Source organism: Dendropsophus ebraccatus, chromosome 4, assembly GCF_027789765.1.
Source record: "Dendropsophus ebraccatus isolate aDenEbr1 chromosome 4, aDenEbr1.pat, whole genome shotgun sequence".
In the NCBI taxonomy this organism is placed as follows: Eukaryota; Metazoa; Chordata; class Amphibia; order Anura; family Hylidae; genus Dendropsophus; species Dendropsophus ebraccatus.
The window spans coordinates 139247031-139261488 of NC_091457.1; the positions used below are offsets into that span (position 1 = coordinate 139247031).

Sequence of the window (14458 nt, forward strand, 5' to 3'; positions counted from 1 at the left end):
ATTAGCAGAGCGGCTCCTGTGTTCGTGTCGTCTACACCAATGCTTGTCAAACTGTGAGGCGCCTCCTAGATGCTGGTGAGGCACAGATGGGTGTGGGGGGGTGCAGTTTAGTTTTTATAAAAGTGACTATAAGCAGCACAGTCCTTTCTCTGGCGGCAACTATTTCTGGTTTAGGAACAATATTGACTCATTTTGTACTTATGTTATTCAGAGTTTAGGAGACAAATGAGGGCTAGCCTTCCACCTGAGATAGTGAGGCCCGTCTGGTGGGGCCCAGGTATTACTTTGCTCTGTTGGCTCCAGTAGAAAAAGTTGGAGAAGCGCTGGTCTACCCGTTTATCCTGTTTTGTGTTTGAGAAGATCAGCATCTTGTTTCTTATAACTTTTTTTTTTTTTTTTCTTTTGTTTCTAGGTTGCCAAAGGAAAATGGAAGCGGATTAGCAAATACTGCCCGTTGGATCTCTTCTCGGGGTGCTTATCCATTTATTGGTTTTCACATTGATTTCTCTGCAGCTTCATAGCTGAGCATTCACTCCCTGTGTGGTCTCTGTGGCTATAAAGTGATTCACATAGGATGTAATCAATTTCGTGATGGTTTCAACACAATATGATTCAGTAATGTATTGTGTGTTTGTGTCATTTATAAAACCTTTGAAATGTCATCCAGACTGTTCAGGCACCTGAGACCCGGTGTCACTGTCATCATAGAAAACTGGAATTACAGCGAACGATTAATGATAATTTTAGGTTCAGATCTAAATCAGCGACATACTAACGATTTTTTGATCGTTGCCTGTAATTACATAGAACGATTATCATTTAGATCGAACAGTATAATGATTTTTCGCACGATAATCGCCCCGTGTAATAGGGCCCTAATGGCCATTTACACGGAAAGGAATGGAATGGAATGGATTTGAAAAGAGGAGAAATCTCAGTCTTTCCTTTATGACCTGATCTCTGTTTATAGTCTGTTCCTGGCTTTGGCTTCAAATCTTTGGTAGATAATCTGTCAGATAATCTTTCTGTGTAAATAGACCCTAAAACTTTTTAAAGTTCTTATCCTGGCACTAATACATAATCAGCCAAGTGTTTTCTAGCAATCTTGGGGTTCCATTTAGTCAGATCTCCTTAAAGTGTCACTGTCGTTAAAATTTTTATTGTAGAAACCAATAGTACAGGCGATTTTTAAGAAACTTTGTAATTGGTTTTATTAGCCGAAAAAGCATGAAAAAGCAGTTTAAAGCTCTCCCCCCTGTCTTTATGGTTTTCCTAATGGAGAGAGAAAGTAAAAGCAGCAAAACAGGACAACAAAGAGTTAATTTACACTCACATCCCAGGCTCTCTCCTTTGACAGTCACCACTGACCTCTAATTAGGTGCTCTGAATAGCTCCCCTGCTGAGCAATCCTTTGTTCTCCGCTCTCAGCTAATCTCGATCCTTCCCCCTCCCCTCTTCATAGACCAGACAGGATCCGACTGATGAAAAAACAGTCGAGATTTCCTGATTCTGAGGAGTGGATGACAGAAAGGAGAGGAGGGGGGACCTGGGAAAAGGCTTTTTACATGCAGATAATGGCATTTTTTTGGCTAATAAACCCAATTACAAAGTTTCTTAAAATCGCCTGGACTATTGATTTCTGCAAAAAAAAATTTTTAACGACACTTTAAATTGGGAACTCCATAATCTTACAATATACTGTTGTTGTTGTTGTTAGAAAAACCCTTTTATACTTCATGAAAAAGTCTTAATCTAGTAAAAGTGATTGAAACACTTGTATACTGGGCAGATTCAAGCACTATGGAATCTGTTGGCGCTATACAAAGAAATATTGTTATTATTGGGAGAAAATCATATGAGCAATAAGGATTTCCTGTCCCCACAGCCATAAGCAGAGGATGCATTTCGCCTTGATGAGTTTACTTCAGGAGTCCCAAAACAACTTAAAAATCTTTAAGGTACGTCTCCCTTATCACCCAGATCTGGTATAGTTGTTTGCTTTGATCTCATTGCTATTTCTTGGCTTACCTGTTTTTTTTTTGTTTGTTTGTTTTTTAAGAATGGAGAATTAATCTATGGCTGCCGGGATGATCAGGAGTACCTCTCTGATCTGAATGAGCTCGCTCGCCAACTGAGGCCATTTTTCTTCCCTGCGAATGGATTGGGCGGAGTACCTCAGTGCACAAAGAACGTCCTGAAAGAACTGATTCATGTGCTGACCACCACGCTGCTGAGCACCAGTGCTGACACTGGACGAGCCGGGAACATGAAGCCCATCCCAGGGTCACAGGGAAGGAATTACTGCGAGGCTAGTCACTTCTGCACAGAGTATCTGAGAAGCGGTAAGAACTAGTTACATGCACGTTGCTGTTGCTAATTTTTGGGAACGTTCAGACTTAGAACACGAAGCAGCGCCACTCTTGTCTTCAGGTTTTTTGTGTGATATTACAATTTGATTTAATTAACTTTGATGGAACAGAACTGCAATAACACACACAAACTGAGGACAAGGGGGGTGCTGCTTCTGGTAAAGAGTTGCTATGTTTTTCCTATCTGGATAGAAATGAGCGAACCTCGAGCATGCTCAGTTTCATCTGAACCTGAACACTCTGCATTTGATTACAGATGGCTGGATGCAGCCCTAGGGAGTCCTGGAAAACATGGATGCAGCCTATGACTGTATCCATGTTTTCCAGAACTCCCTAGGGCTGCATCCAACTTGTTTAGCCACTGGTATTGAAATGCATGCTCAAGTTGCGCTCATCTCTAGCTAGCATAGCTTTCTTTTTTCTTTTTAACTGCAGCGCTAAATCAGAAGTTTTCTCACTGCGGAGTACCCCTTTAATGGAAATCTGTAGGATTATATGGAGATAAATACTACTAGATGCGTAGTGGTTTATTCTTCTCTCTCTATGGCAGCAAACTATTAACTTGAGTGAACTTGTCTTTGAGTAGTTATCTGTCTTGGCTGTATAGTCAGCGTTATAACTGGGCCTAGGGCAGTCGTCTTCTAAGGAAATGTCCAAATGTAAGGCGGCGTGTCACATCACCGCTGTTATTTGTTGTTTCCTGTATGATCATAAAGAACAAGCTTGCCACATTGCCATTCTTTAGAACTATTTCCTCTAAACTGAGCAGATGTCTGACATTGTAATCCTGTGTTTAAGGAAGGGCGAGTGACATAAATTATGTAAGATCAAAGTTACAAATACGTAGGATACAAAATGGCTTAATGCATTGCCTATACTTTCAAAAGAAGTTTAATAAACCTGCAGTTTTCCTATAGAAAGCCTTTGGTGTGACAATGTGATGTTAGTGCTCTCACTGCTGTTATTGATCCCCTGTGGTGCACAGCTATTTCTCATTCTCTCCATTTTAGGGGACAGGACCAGGGCTGGGCCTGCTATGCCTTAACATAGTGCTAGAGAGAGTGCACAGAACTGAACAATTTGGCACTGTGCTGGGCCGATGACTTACTCAGTTCACTACTTTATATCATGTATGTGAGGAAGGGGGCTAGTGATGCACTGGCTTTGCATAGTGCCATGTTACTTACGTATTAGCTATGAATTGGTATCTCTCACCTTTGGGGGGGGTCGCGCTATGAGCCTGACACCGTCTGATGCTTAGTTCAATGGATTGTCGCCTGCTGCCCATCCGCTGATCCAAGATCAGTCAGGAAATCAAGGAAAGATGTCACTCTTCTGAGGCAAGATGTGTGGAGTACTCGGACGCCTGGCGCCAGGTGTCCGAGTACTCCACACATCTTGCCTCAGATGAGTGACATCTTTCCATGTTAGCGGAAAGAAAACCTCAGTAGTATCACTGCTGATTATGCTTCACAGAAGTCTCTGGGTAATCAGATGTTAGGGAAGCCTTGATTAAACTTAGTGGGGGACCCTCTGTCTCGGTGTCCCAGTTACCAGAGACAGACTTAAGGCCCTATTCCACCGAACAATTATCGGCAGTATTTGGCCGATATCGGCCGTTATGGCTGATAATCGTCCCGTGGAATAGGAGGCAACGATCAGCCAACATCGTTCATGTCGGCTGATGGTTGAAGTAGTTTGTCTTTCAACATGTTGAAAGACAAACAACTTATATAGCAACGATCTGCTGCCGTCAATCCGTGGAATAGGAGCAGCGGCAGCAGACCGCCGCTATATCCTATGGAGTGCCTGGACTATCAGTGATCCCCCGGACTCGCTCGCTGCTGCCGCGTGGAATAGCGTCAGCAGCGAGCGGAGAACGAGGAGCAAACAAGCAACGAGGAATAGGACCTCTACCTAACAGGCAGTGAACAGCAGATTGTATCTAAAGTTTAAGCCACTATGAGTCCCACTCCTGCAGTCAGATGAGCAATTGTGCTGGCGATCATTTAAAGCAGGGGTGGGGAACCTTTTCCGTGTCTAGGGCCATTCGGGCAGTAATAAAATCATTCGAGGGCTGCACTCTGTTATACTGTGCGCAGCACCCGGGGCAAGGCAAAGTATTGTGCCCCTAGTGCCCCTGCTATTGTAGTTAACCCTCTGTGATGCCCTTGTACCTAATGTGAATCCTTAGTGATGCCCGGTAGCCAGAGTTAACCCCCAGCGATGCTTCTGGTAGCTGTAGTTAACCCCTTATTGATGTCCCTGGTAGTCTAGTTACCCCCCCCCCCCCCCAGTGGTGTCCCTGGTAGTCATAGTTAACCTCCCAGTAATGTCCCTGCTAGTCATAGTTAACCCCCTGTGAATCCTCTGGTAGTGATAGTTAACCCCCCACTGATGCCCCTGCTAGTCATAGTTAACCCCCCACTGATGCCCCTGCTAGTCATAGTTAACCCCCCACTGATGCCCCTGCTAGTCATAGTTAACCCCCCAGTGATGCCCCTGGTAGTCTAGTTAACCCCTCAGTGATGCCACTGCTAGTCTAGTTAACCCCTCAGTGATGCCACTGCTAGTCTAGTTAACCCCCAGTCATGTCCCTGGAAGTGTACTTAGCCCCCAGTGTCTGTCCCAAATAAAAAAAATAAACATGCCACACCTTTCCTCCGCTCCCACGCTGCCCAGGTCCTCTTCTCTCCCCTCTAGCCTGTGCCCGGCCTGCAGGAGACTAAAGATGTGCGCCGCTCTGGTGGGGAAGGAGCCAGCACAGACGGCATCCTCCTGTGTCTGGCAGCCGTCAGAGGATGCTGTGTATGCCGGCTCGTTCCCCACCAGAGCGGCGCACATCACAGGAGAGCCGCGGGCCGCATCAGGGGGTCTCGGGGGCCGGATGTGGCCCGCGGGATGGAGGTTCCCCCACCGCTGATTTAAAGGGTTAAGTAACAATTTGTTGTCTAGATAGATAATGGGTAAAATGCCACATTACAGGGAGCTTATAAAATAGGGTAAACTTTTTTTCCCTGCTCATGATCTGTCATATTCTAAGCACTCAGACCCCAACATGTCCAACCCCCATCCCCACCTCCACCCCACCCCGCGTCTATGTTATAGTTATTTTTGCAGGAAGGTAGCTATCCCAGGTCTGTACTTTTAGCCGCTCATTGAAGTAAAAGATCCATGAAGTTAGCTTGGTGTGATCTAGGGCCCCCTTCACAAGTCCGGAAAAACCACCCGGATTTCCTATCAGGAAATCCGGACGGATTTCCGGACGCATAGACTTTCATTCGACACGGACACTTTTCCGGAAGGGTGTCCGTTCCGGAAAATAGGACCGGGTTTTTTAGAACCGGTCCTATTTTCGTCCAGAAATCCGGCCCGGACGCCCCCATAGGAGTCTATGGGAGCGCCCGGGCCCCGGACGCTTTTCTGATGCAAATCAGGAAAGTGTCCGGAGTTCCACTCACCCGGACCACCTTCCGCCTCTGCCCCGGCCTCCTGCTCCCTCGGCCGCCTCCTCCCTCTTCGTCCGCCGCCTTGTCTGCAGGTACCACACCGGACCAAATCTGCCACCCCCCGCTGCCACTCGCAGCACCCCCGCACCCGCGGCACAACTCCCACCATGCCCCTGCTGACAGGTCATGATGGGAGTTGTACTTCTGCAGCCTGTGGCCATCCAGGTTGCAGAAGTACAACTCCCATCATGTCCTGCAACCTGGGTGACCACAGACTGCAGAAGTACAACTTCCATCATGACCTGTCAGCCGGGCATGATGGGAGTTGTACTTCTGCATACTGTGACCATCTAGTTTGCAGAAATACATGTCCTATTTTTCTTCTCATCAGGAAATCCTGAAGGTTTTTCCTGATGGTTTCCTGAAGGTAAAAACAGATTACTGTCAGGAAATCCTGATACTTTCCTGATGACCCTGATCAGGATTTCCTGACAGTAAAAACTGACACAGACGTGTGAATGGGGCCTAAGAAAAAGGAGCCAAGCTTGTTATAGGTTGTCCATCTCTGCCAACCACACATGTGCCCAGAGCAATGTACAGACAGCTGGCCGTGTTGGCCATTGAGGTGCTTTGCTGTGGACTGAGACCTTTCATTGTTTTCCTGCAGGTAAACACAAGATGGAGAGCACAGGGTTACCTAAGGGATGTATCTTATATAAAATGCTGCAGGCTCAGATGCTGGACATGCTCGACATTGAAGGATTGCACCCTCTGTATAAGAGGGTAGAGAAGTACCTGGAGGAGTGCCCTGAGGAGCGGTAAGAATGACTTCCTAGTCTTGGTCTATAAACTTCTGTTCTCTTATTTGGGTTCCTTACATTTTTGTGAATACATGAGAACACGGCTGGGGTCATGGCCTCAGGCCTGGAGACACACAACCTGTTATTAGTAGCATCTAGGGGGCAGTCTGGCTTCTTATGGACCAGAATGTGTCAGGGAATAGGACTAACTACTTATTATTGTACCTGCAGCCACCATATTAGTCAGGTATGTGAGGGGCCTAGCTCTTCAGTACCTGCTAGACCTGATTGTGAATAGTGCAGGAAGTCACGTTCCAGTGTGGACATCTGTAAGGTTTTCTCTTAGTTGCATGTAAAGGCGGCTTGTGGGATACACATGGGAACTAGGAGATTGTATAATGATGGTCACTGACAATATACACTTATACAGTCACATTAAGGCTGTATACAGAGCAGATTTGCATGCAGAAGTGTGTATTACAGTTGCAGCGATATGGATGTGATCTTAAATTATTCAGGATTAGAAAAAACATGCTTTTTTTGCAAAAACAGTGCAACTCTGCTCCATTCACTTCAATGGAACTGAGCTGCAATACCACACAACCTGGATAACTCCTTTAACAATGTGGAAAATAATGACATAAAAGTGTGACCTGCAGATTTTGCTAATATTTCAGTTAATCAGAGGCCACAACTGCACAATATATCTTTATTATTGTAGATTCTGTTGTAGATCTGCAGCAAAACTGCAACAAGTAATTTTTAAAGGATTTTTTTTTTTTTAATTTACGTAATGCAGACTAAAAACCCACAGCAACCGTGCATCAAATCTCTGATATTTCATGCATTTTTGCTGCTCTGATTTTACCTACAGGTTTTCTATTGTGGAATGATTCCCTCCTTGAAAATGACCCTTTTTCCTAATGGGTTTATAGAAAGGGTTAAACACTGCTCAGCCATATAATGATGATGATGATGATGATGCTTCCAGGATTTGTGTCCTCAGGAGAGGGCGTCTTTGAGTAGCATCCAGATCCGGCTTGTACGTGTTTTGTCATAATAGTTTTCAAAGGATTACACACAAGTTTTTTTTTTTTTCCCCAGAACAAAGCGGCGTAGTTTGCCTCGTCCTCTTTGCCGCACCCTTTTGGAGTTTGGAAGAGCGACAACCGTGTTTATAGGAGAGAGATGGGTGTGGGATATTCCTAATATAGCAGAGCAGGAAAGTTCATTGTGATCCAGGAAAGAGCAGTGAACCTGGAATAACAGATGTAACTATTACTGTACATACAGGGACATACTCTGAACTTCCAGGCTTAAAGATAGTTATGTCTGCATATCCTGTAGTTTCTACCTAGAGTTTATATACGGAAGCAGGGCTCATTATTTGGTTTGAAGATTTTCCTATATTTTTTTCTAGTGTTTGCTGCAGAGGTCATAGACTATTTAGCTTGCATATGAAATATTTGCCATTCAGCTTTTCACCACTAGATGGCAGAGCAGCATTGTTTTACAAGATTGGGAAAAAAAGCCGAGTACATTTACACTGTAAACTTTTAGGCACACATGATATGGTTTAAGAATATGTATGTAAAGTTATGAGGGTTGGAAAAATTTACCACCAGTATGGCTTCATTCACACTTGTGCACTGTGTATTTTGCATAGGTATTTTTAAAACCGAAGCATATACAGCTTTTTATTCATCAGTGAAGCTAGGATGTGTATTTTGGAGATGACAATGGGTATATGGGCCAAGTAAAGCACATTTGCACATCATTCTGTTTGCTGTGTCCATTTCTTTCTAGAAGTACTCTGCTATTAGATGGACCTTATGATGAAACCTTCTTTGAGAGGCTAAAGGACCTGTCATTGGAAGATGACGGCAGTGTGGAGTATGCAGTAACTAAGGTAAGATAAGACTGTTATACATGGCATCATCTCTTATGGATGGTTATTGAGTAGGATGGTATTTATGTGGATGTGTTCTCCTAGAAGCAGCATACTGGTGAATTAAGAGATCTGTTCACACTGGTTTGGTGTTGCGACCATTGCTGCAGCAGTGTCTGTGGGTTGGTATGGCCCTGTTAAGGGTCAGGTCTGGCAGCAGTGGGATTGTTGGACCACTGGGTCGCTCCCTGGCACTGTTGTGATAATGGTGGTCACTGCCATTAATCAGGGGACCCCCTCACTTTAAGGTTGATTGCTTATGCCTGACCTGCTAAAATTCATTTCTAATTCTTAGCGGAGGTCTGTGCAGCAGCACTGACAGGGGCAGATGTGAGAGCTTGAGCCCCACTTCATGTAACTTACCTCACAGAATATCTATAAGACCATAGATGGGGGGGACGTGCGTTCACATCAGGGCTTGTGAACTTTAGCTACACCCTTGCTTGTTTTTAAAAGAAACCTTTAATCTTACATGTGTCTCTCTCTTTCAGATTCAGCAGTACCGAGTAGCGATGACGGCCAAGGACTGTTCAGTAATGATCGCCCTCTCCCCCACTGTTCCAGAAGAATGGTGAGAGCCGTTACAGCTTTTTTTTTTTTATTCTAGAAAATTTTTTATTTTTCACAATCAAAAGCAAATATAGACGGTACCCAATCACAACTCTATCTAGGTATGTATTAATCAGACAGTCCTAGATCACCTGCAGTATGGCAGTGATTTGGGGCTTTGTCATCATACATTAGTGATGAACATTGCCAGTAGATGAGAACACCCTTTTATAGCTTATACATTGCTAAGCAGTATTCACTAGACTCGCCTGGAGTTAGGGTGTATAGAGTTACCAGATACAGGTGGATGTCAATATAGATTTACCTCGTATCTTAGCCAGATCTTGGTGCATACTGTGAATTGTCTAGTCATATTGAATGTCCGAACCAGATGACATAAGTTACAATCACACTTGACTATTATTCTTGCATCTTGCCCTTAGGATCTCTGGAGGTCCAGGCAGTCCGCTATGCCTCTTGTCAAATGAGCATAAACCCGCAGCAAATAGGCGGAAAATTAATTGTAGAATCCACATTAGAAATCTTAGACCCCTTTACATTGAGAGGCCAGTGCAGACTGTCAGGCATTAAGGCTCTCAGCTTATAGGACTGTTTATGTATGATCGCTCACCCCTCATCTACTTGCATTACTTCTTTCTTGTTTCAGCTTTGATCAGAGACCTCTTATAAAAGCCTCCAGATCCAGCTTCATGTATTCTGTTTCCATCCTGGACTTAGACCTAAAGCCCTATGAGAACATACCCTACCAATACAAGCGGGACAGTAAGATTGTTAACCATTACCTAAAAAGCATCCAGACTCGGGAGGAGCCGAGCACATCGCTCATCTTTCCAGAGAGTGAAGACTGCACCCTGCTCCTGCACCAAGTATAGTTTAGAGAGGATTTTTTTTTTTTCTTATTGGCGGTGAATGCTGCTACGTCATGCTGTCACTTTGTCTTGCTGATCCGGCATGCGGGGCAGAGCGCCACCCTTTCTTTTTGTAATGCAGACGCAATGCTTATTCATTTTGTGAACTTTTGAGAACCAAGACCAGGAAAGGGGCCGACTCGTCGTTGCATGGTGTACACTGTAAATAAGGCCTTTGCTTCTCCTGACTGTTTGATACCTGAAGACAAAACTACAACATATTTGTATTTAAAAGTTTATAAGATTACCTTTGTATACTGAAAAAGGACCATCTGCCGTTATGTAGACAAATCCTGGTCCTTTGCATTCATTCTGCTGCTTTCATATAGAGTGCCTAAGGGGAGGTCCAGGCATACCTCTAATAACTGAGCCTTATGCAAAGGTCTGTGCTGTATCAGGGTAAGGACTTGTATGAATCTCTTTACAGGCTGTGGTTTTATATAATGTGCAATGCAAACAGATTGGATTTCCTTAATGTTTATAGGTCGTGGAAGCCATTTTTTTGTTTCCATTTTCCATTCCAGAGATTATTATTGTCTGCAAACGTCCTATAGATTGTCATATGAAGAAGAACCAGAACTGCGTCCATAAACCTCCCATTGTTCTTCCAGTCCCAATATGTGTTTTGTTCTTTACTAGGATAGAGTTTATTAGGTGTCTAAGTAAGTATACTGGAAAGTCCCTCTGCGTTGAAGCCGCCAGAGGTAAAGTCTTAACATATTTCAAGTTTATGACCCCTTCCCTTTGTGTTGTATGTGGGAACAATGATTTTACACAATGTTCCATTTTCATGTGATGTCAGAGGCAGCAATGATCCTTTTGTTGGTTGCTAGATCCTTATACCTCAGAATTGTAGACAGTGACATCTTCATCCTGTATGATCGGAGTACTTTCCCATGATGCGGTGTAATGTAGACGTCTATTCTGCCGTCCCGTTTGGTGCTGGTTGTATTGTAAGACTTGAATTTTTAGCTCAGTGACTCAACTATTAAAGGGTCTCTCCGGGATCAGAAATAAGCAGCTGTTTTTTTTTTTTTTGTTTTTTTTTTTTAAACCTCCCATAGGGTACGTTCACACTTACTGGATCTGCAGCTTATTTTCTGCTGCAGATCCGCAGCAGACTTCACTTAAATAACTGATCAAATCTGCTGCGGATCTGCTGCAGATCCTGTAGGTGTGAACGCACCCTTAGGGTACAAACACACACACACACACCGTATCTGTAGCACATATTCTGCTGCGATACGCAGCAGATTAGATCTAAATAACTGAACACAGCATCAAATCTGCTGCAGATCTGCTGTGTATACGGTGTGTGTGTTTGTGCCCTTAGGGTGCGTTTACACCTACAGGATCCACAGCAGATTTGATGGTGCAGATTTGATGCTGTGTTCAGTTACTTAAATGAAATCTTCTGCGGATCCGCAGCAGAAAATCGGCTGCTGATCCGGTAAGTGTGAATGTACCTTTAAACAGAATCACCATTTTCATGGATTGTGGCTCGGCCCCACTGAGGTTAGCATGGCAGAGCTGTTACACCAGACATGGTCCATAGACACAAGTAGAGTTGTTTCTGAGGTGGTAAAAAAAAAAAAATTCCTGGCTAAACCCTTTAATGCCTGAGGACTGCTCACATAACACTGGTGTATTTTATATATATATATATATATATATATATATATATATATATATATATATATATAGCTTCAGGATTACACATTACTCATGCTTTCATGGCATAGTCTATAGCGCTGCTTTATTCTGTGCTCGTAGTAAAAGAACCACTCGTTTCTGGAGGTGTGAAACCTAGACTTCCTACCACACAGTTATATTTATTACTATGTGACACTCTGCAAATATTTAGAATCCACAGAGACGTTTACATGAGGATTCTCAGACAACTAGCCACTTGCTGGCAGACATTGTGGTGGCCAATGATTTTAGAAACTGGGTTTCTTTTACTGCCAGGTTAGAGAGATACTATGACTTTGGCTGCAGTGCTGGGCAGTTCAGGCAGCACAGCAATGTTAGCTGATGGGGTCACAAACTGCAGCCTGACAGTCACCAGAAATCTATCCAGGATGGATTTCTGGTTGTGGCAGCTTGCATCCACATTCACTTTTATTAGTTGTGATGCACACATAGCAATCTTTGTCCATAGGACCTGTGCCACACAAGCTTTATTGCCATATTTCAGGTTTCCATCATATTGGTTGTTGCTAGAGATGAGCGCAAGTTGAGCATCCAATATTTGGGCATTTAAGTACTGGTGGCTGAAGAAGTTGGATGCACCTTAGGGAATCCTGGAAAACTTTGATACAATCATAGGCTATGTTCACACTACGTAAAAGTACGGCCGTTGTTGCAATCGCCAATTCAATGAATTGTGGCCGTAGGAAACCCTGTCAGTTCACACAGTGAAGCGAGCGGCTCCGGCCGCTTGCTTCACTGTGTGCTATGGAAAGCTCTGATGCGGGTGCGCGGTGATGCGCCCACATCAGAGCTCTGCTGCCGGGAAGATCATCCAGGTTACGGAACGGCCGGTCTCTATACGTAGTGTGAACATAGCCAAAGGCTGTATCCATGTTTTCCTGGACACCCTAGGGCTGCATCCAACTTCTTCATCCAAAGGTATTCAAATGCTTAACAATTGGACTTGAGCATGCTTGAGTTGTGCTCATTTCTAGTTGTAGCCATTAACCTGTCTTCATAGACTGATCTAGTCTAATGTTGTAGCTTGAACAGGCTGGCTAAAAAAAGGTCATGAATTGATAGAAAAATTACAATAAGACAGAAAATTACCAATATCTTTTAAGGGGCTTTCCAGGCAAATTTTATTTATAACCCATCCTCAACAGAGCAGGAAGCAGATAGCGCCATACATTGTGTAATGGCTAAGCTGGGTTACTGCAGCTCAGCTTCAATTCAAGTAAATGGGAGCAGTGCTGCAGTACCCAGCGTGACCACTACACCTTATATTTCTTTGTATGCTTCCTGCAAGTTTTACTGTGCATGCTGGAGCCATGACAGACGATCAGCACTCCATTTATCTTAGGTTGATGACCTGTCTTCAAAATAGATCATCAATGAACTTTGCCTGGAAAAGTCCTTTAACACAGCCATCTCATTTAGCAGTAGATTTGTGTTTTAGGTGGAAACCTTCTTGGCTGTAGCCTCCTTGAAGTATGTGTGTATAGAGGTGGAATGATGAAAGCCTTCTCTTCCAGCCAGTGTGGAGATTCTTACCTGCCCCTCAATCATATTTGTTACTATTTTAGCCAAAACCTCTTGAAGTGGAGCTACAGTTTAAGAAACAGTCATATTCTAGCAGAAGTGATGTGTGCGTGTGTGTATATATAGAGAGCAGGGCAGCTACAGGACATCCCTACAGCTGCCAACCTTCTCTATACCTGCCTGGGTTGCATCTGCTGTGAGTGATAGTATATTAGGGAATAATACTTAATGGGTTTTACTGCACACTGAAGGTACTTTTTTTGTTTTGTTTTTTTTGGTGCTCATAATGTTTTTCAATGTCTCACGGCATGTTGTCTCCTCTCCACGCTGCTATGTTTTCTGCCTGAGTAAGAGACACAGACAGGAATATTGCTAATATCTGATGTCTATGAGTCTGCTGCGTAGCCCTGGTGCCCTGGTGTGTCGCTGTCATCAGTCTTATACATGCATTGATGTCTGCGAAAGGAAATAGCAAATGTCACAAAGTACAATGTATAACTAGAGCATATATCTATGTTCCCTGTGAAGATGAAGGTTACGTGAGGAATTGTGAAGGAGATTTAGATGTAGGAACATTTTTTTTTTTTTCTCAAGTCTTATTATCCATGTTGTACATTGTTGGTTATATGTAGTCATACGCTACATGGCCTAAGGTGTGAGGACTACTGTGGGACATGGTGGTGGGCAGGGAGGAAGGACTCTTTCTATGTTCAGTGATTTTTTTTTTTTTTAAATTTTTTTGGGACCATATATTATGTCCACAATTTCAGATATGATTCACAGAACGTGTGAATAAGGCCTAAGCGAGATGAGACCTTTCAAGTTTCACTAAATACATCCTAAAATTTGACAAGCTGTTACAAAGGGAATATAATCTTTTATATGTATCTTTACTAAATTCATATTAGGGTTGTTTTGAGTCTCTTTACTGTCTCTGGTGCAGAAAGCTGACACACCATGGCTCCTCTGTGTTGGAACTCACTAGCTGGAATAACATTGGATGGCCATGCAGCAGAGGAGGAAGTCTGCACACCATGACTTAACCAGAGGGGGCAGTAGAGAGCCTGTTTTAGAGCTCTTTGCAGTAGAGAAAGTAAAGTATTGCAAAACTACCTTAACTTTTATTTAAAAAGTAATAAACATTAAAAAGTTCTATAACTTTGTAACAGCTTTTTATTTA

General features: G+C 43.5%; 1 protein-coding gene across 1 annotated transcript in view; it reads left to right on the forward strand.

Annotated features, from left to right (window-relative positions):
* The window catches only part of IPPK (inositol-pentakisphosphate 2-kinase), a 48456-nt gene extending 36717 nt beyond the window's left edge, over positions 1–11739 (forward strand). The window contains exons 7-13 of the mRNA XM_069967181.1: positions 413–471; positions 1886–1958; positions 2060–2342; positions 6486–6636; positions 8425–8527; positions 9058–9137; positions 9783–11739. Coding sequence (XP_069823282.1) covers positions 413–471; positions 1886–1958; positions 2060–2342; positions 6486–6636; positions 8425–8527; positions 9058–9137; positions 9783–10008 — 975 coding nt within the window. The 3' untranslated portion in view covers positions 10009–11739. The remainder of the gene's footprint in view (positions 1–412; positions 472–1885; positions 1959–2059; positions 2343–6485; positions 6637–8424; positions 8528–9057; positions 9138–9782) is intronic.
* Positions 11740–14458: the final 2719 nt, after the last annotated feature.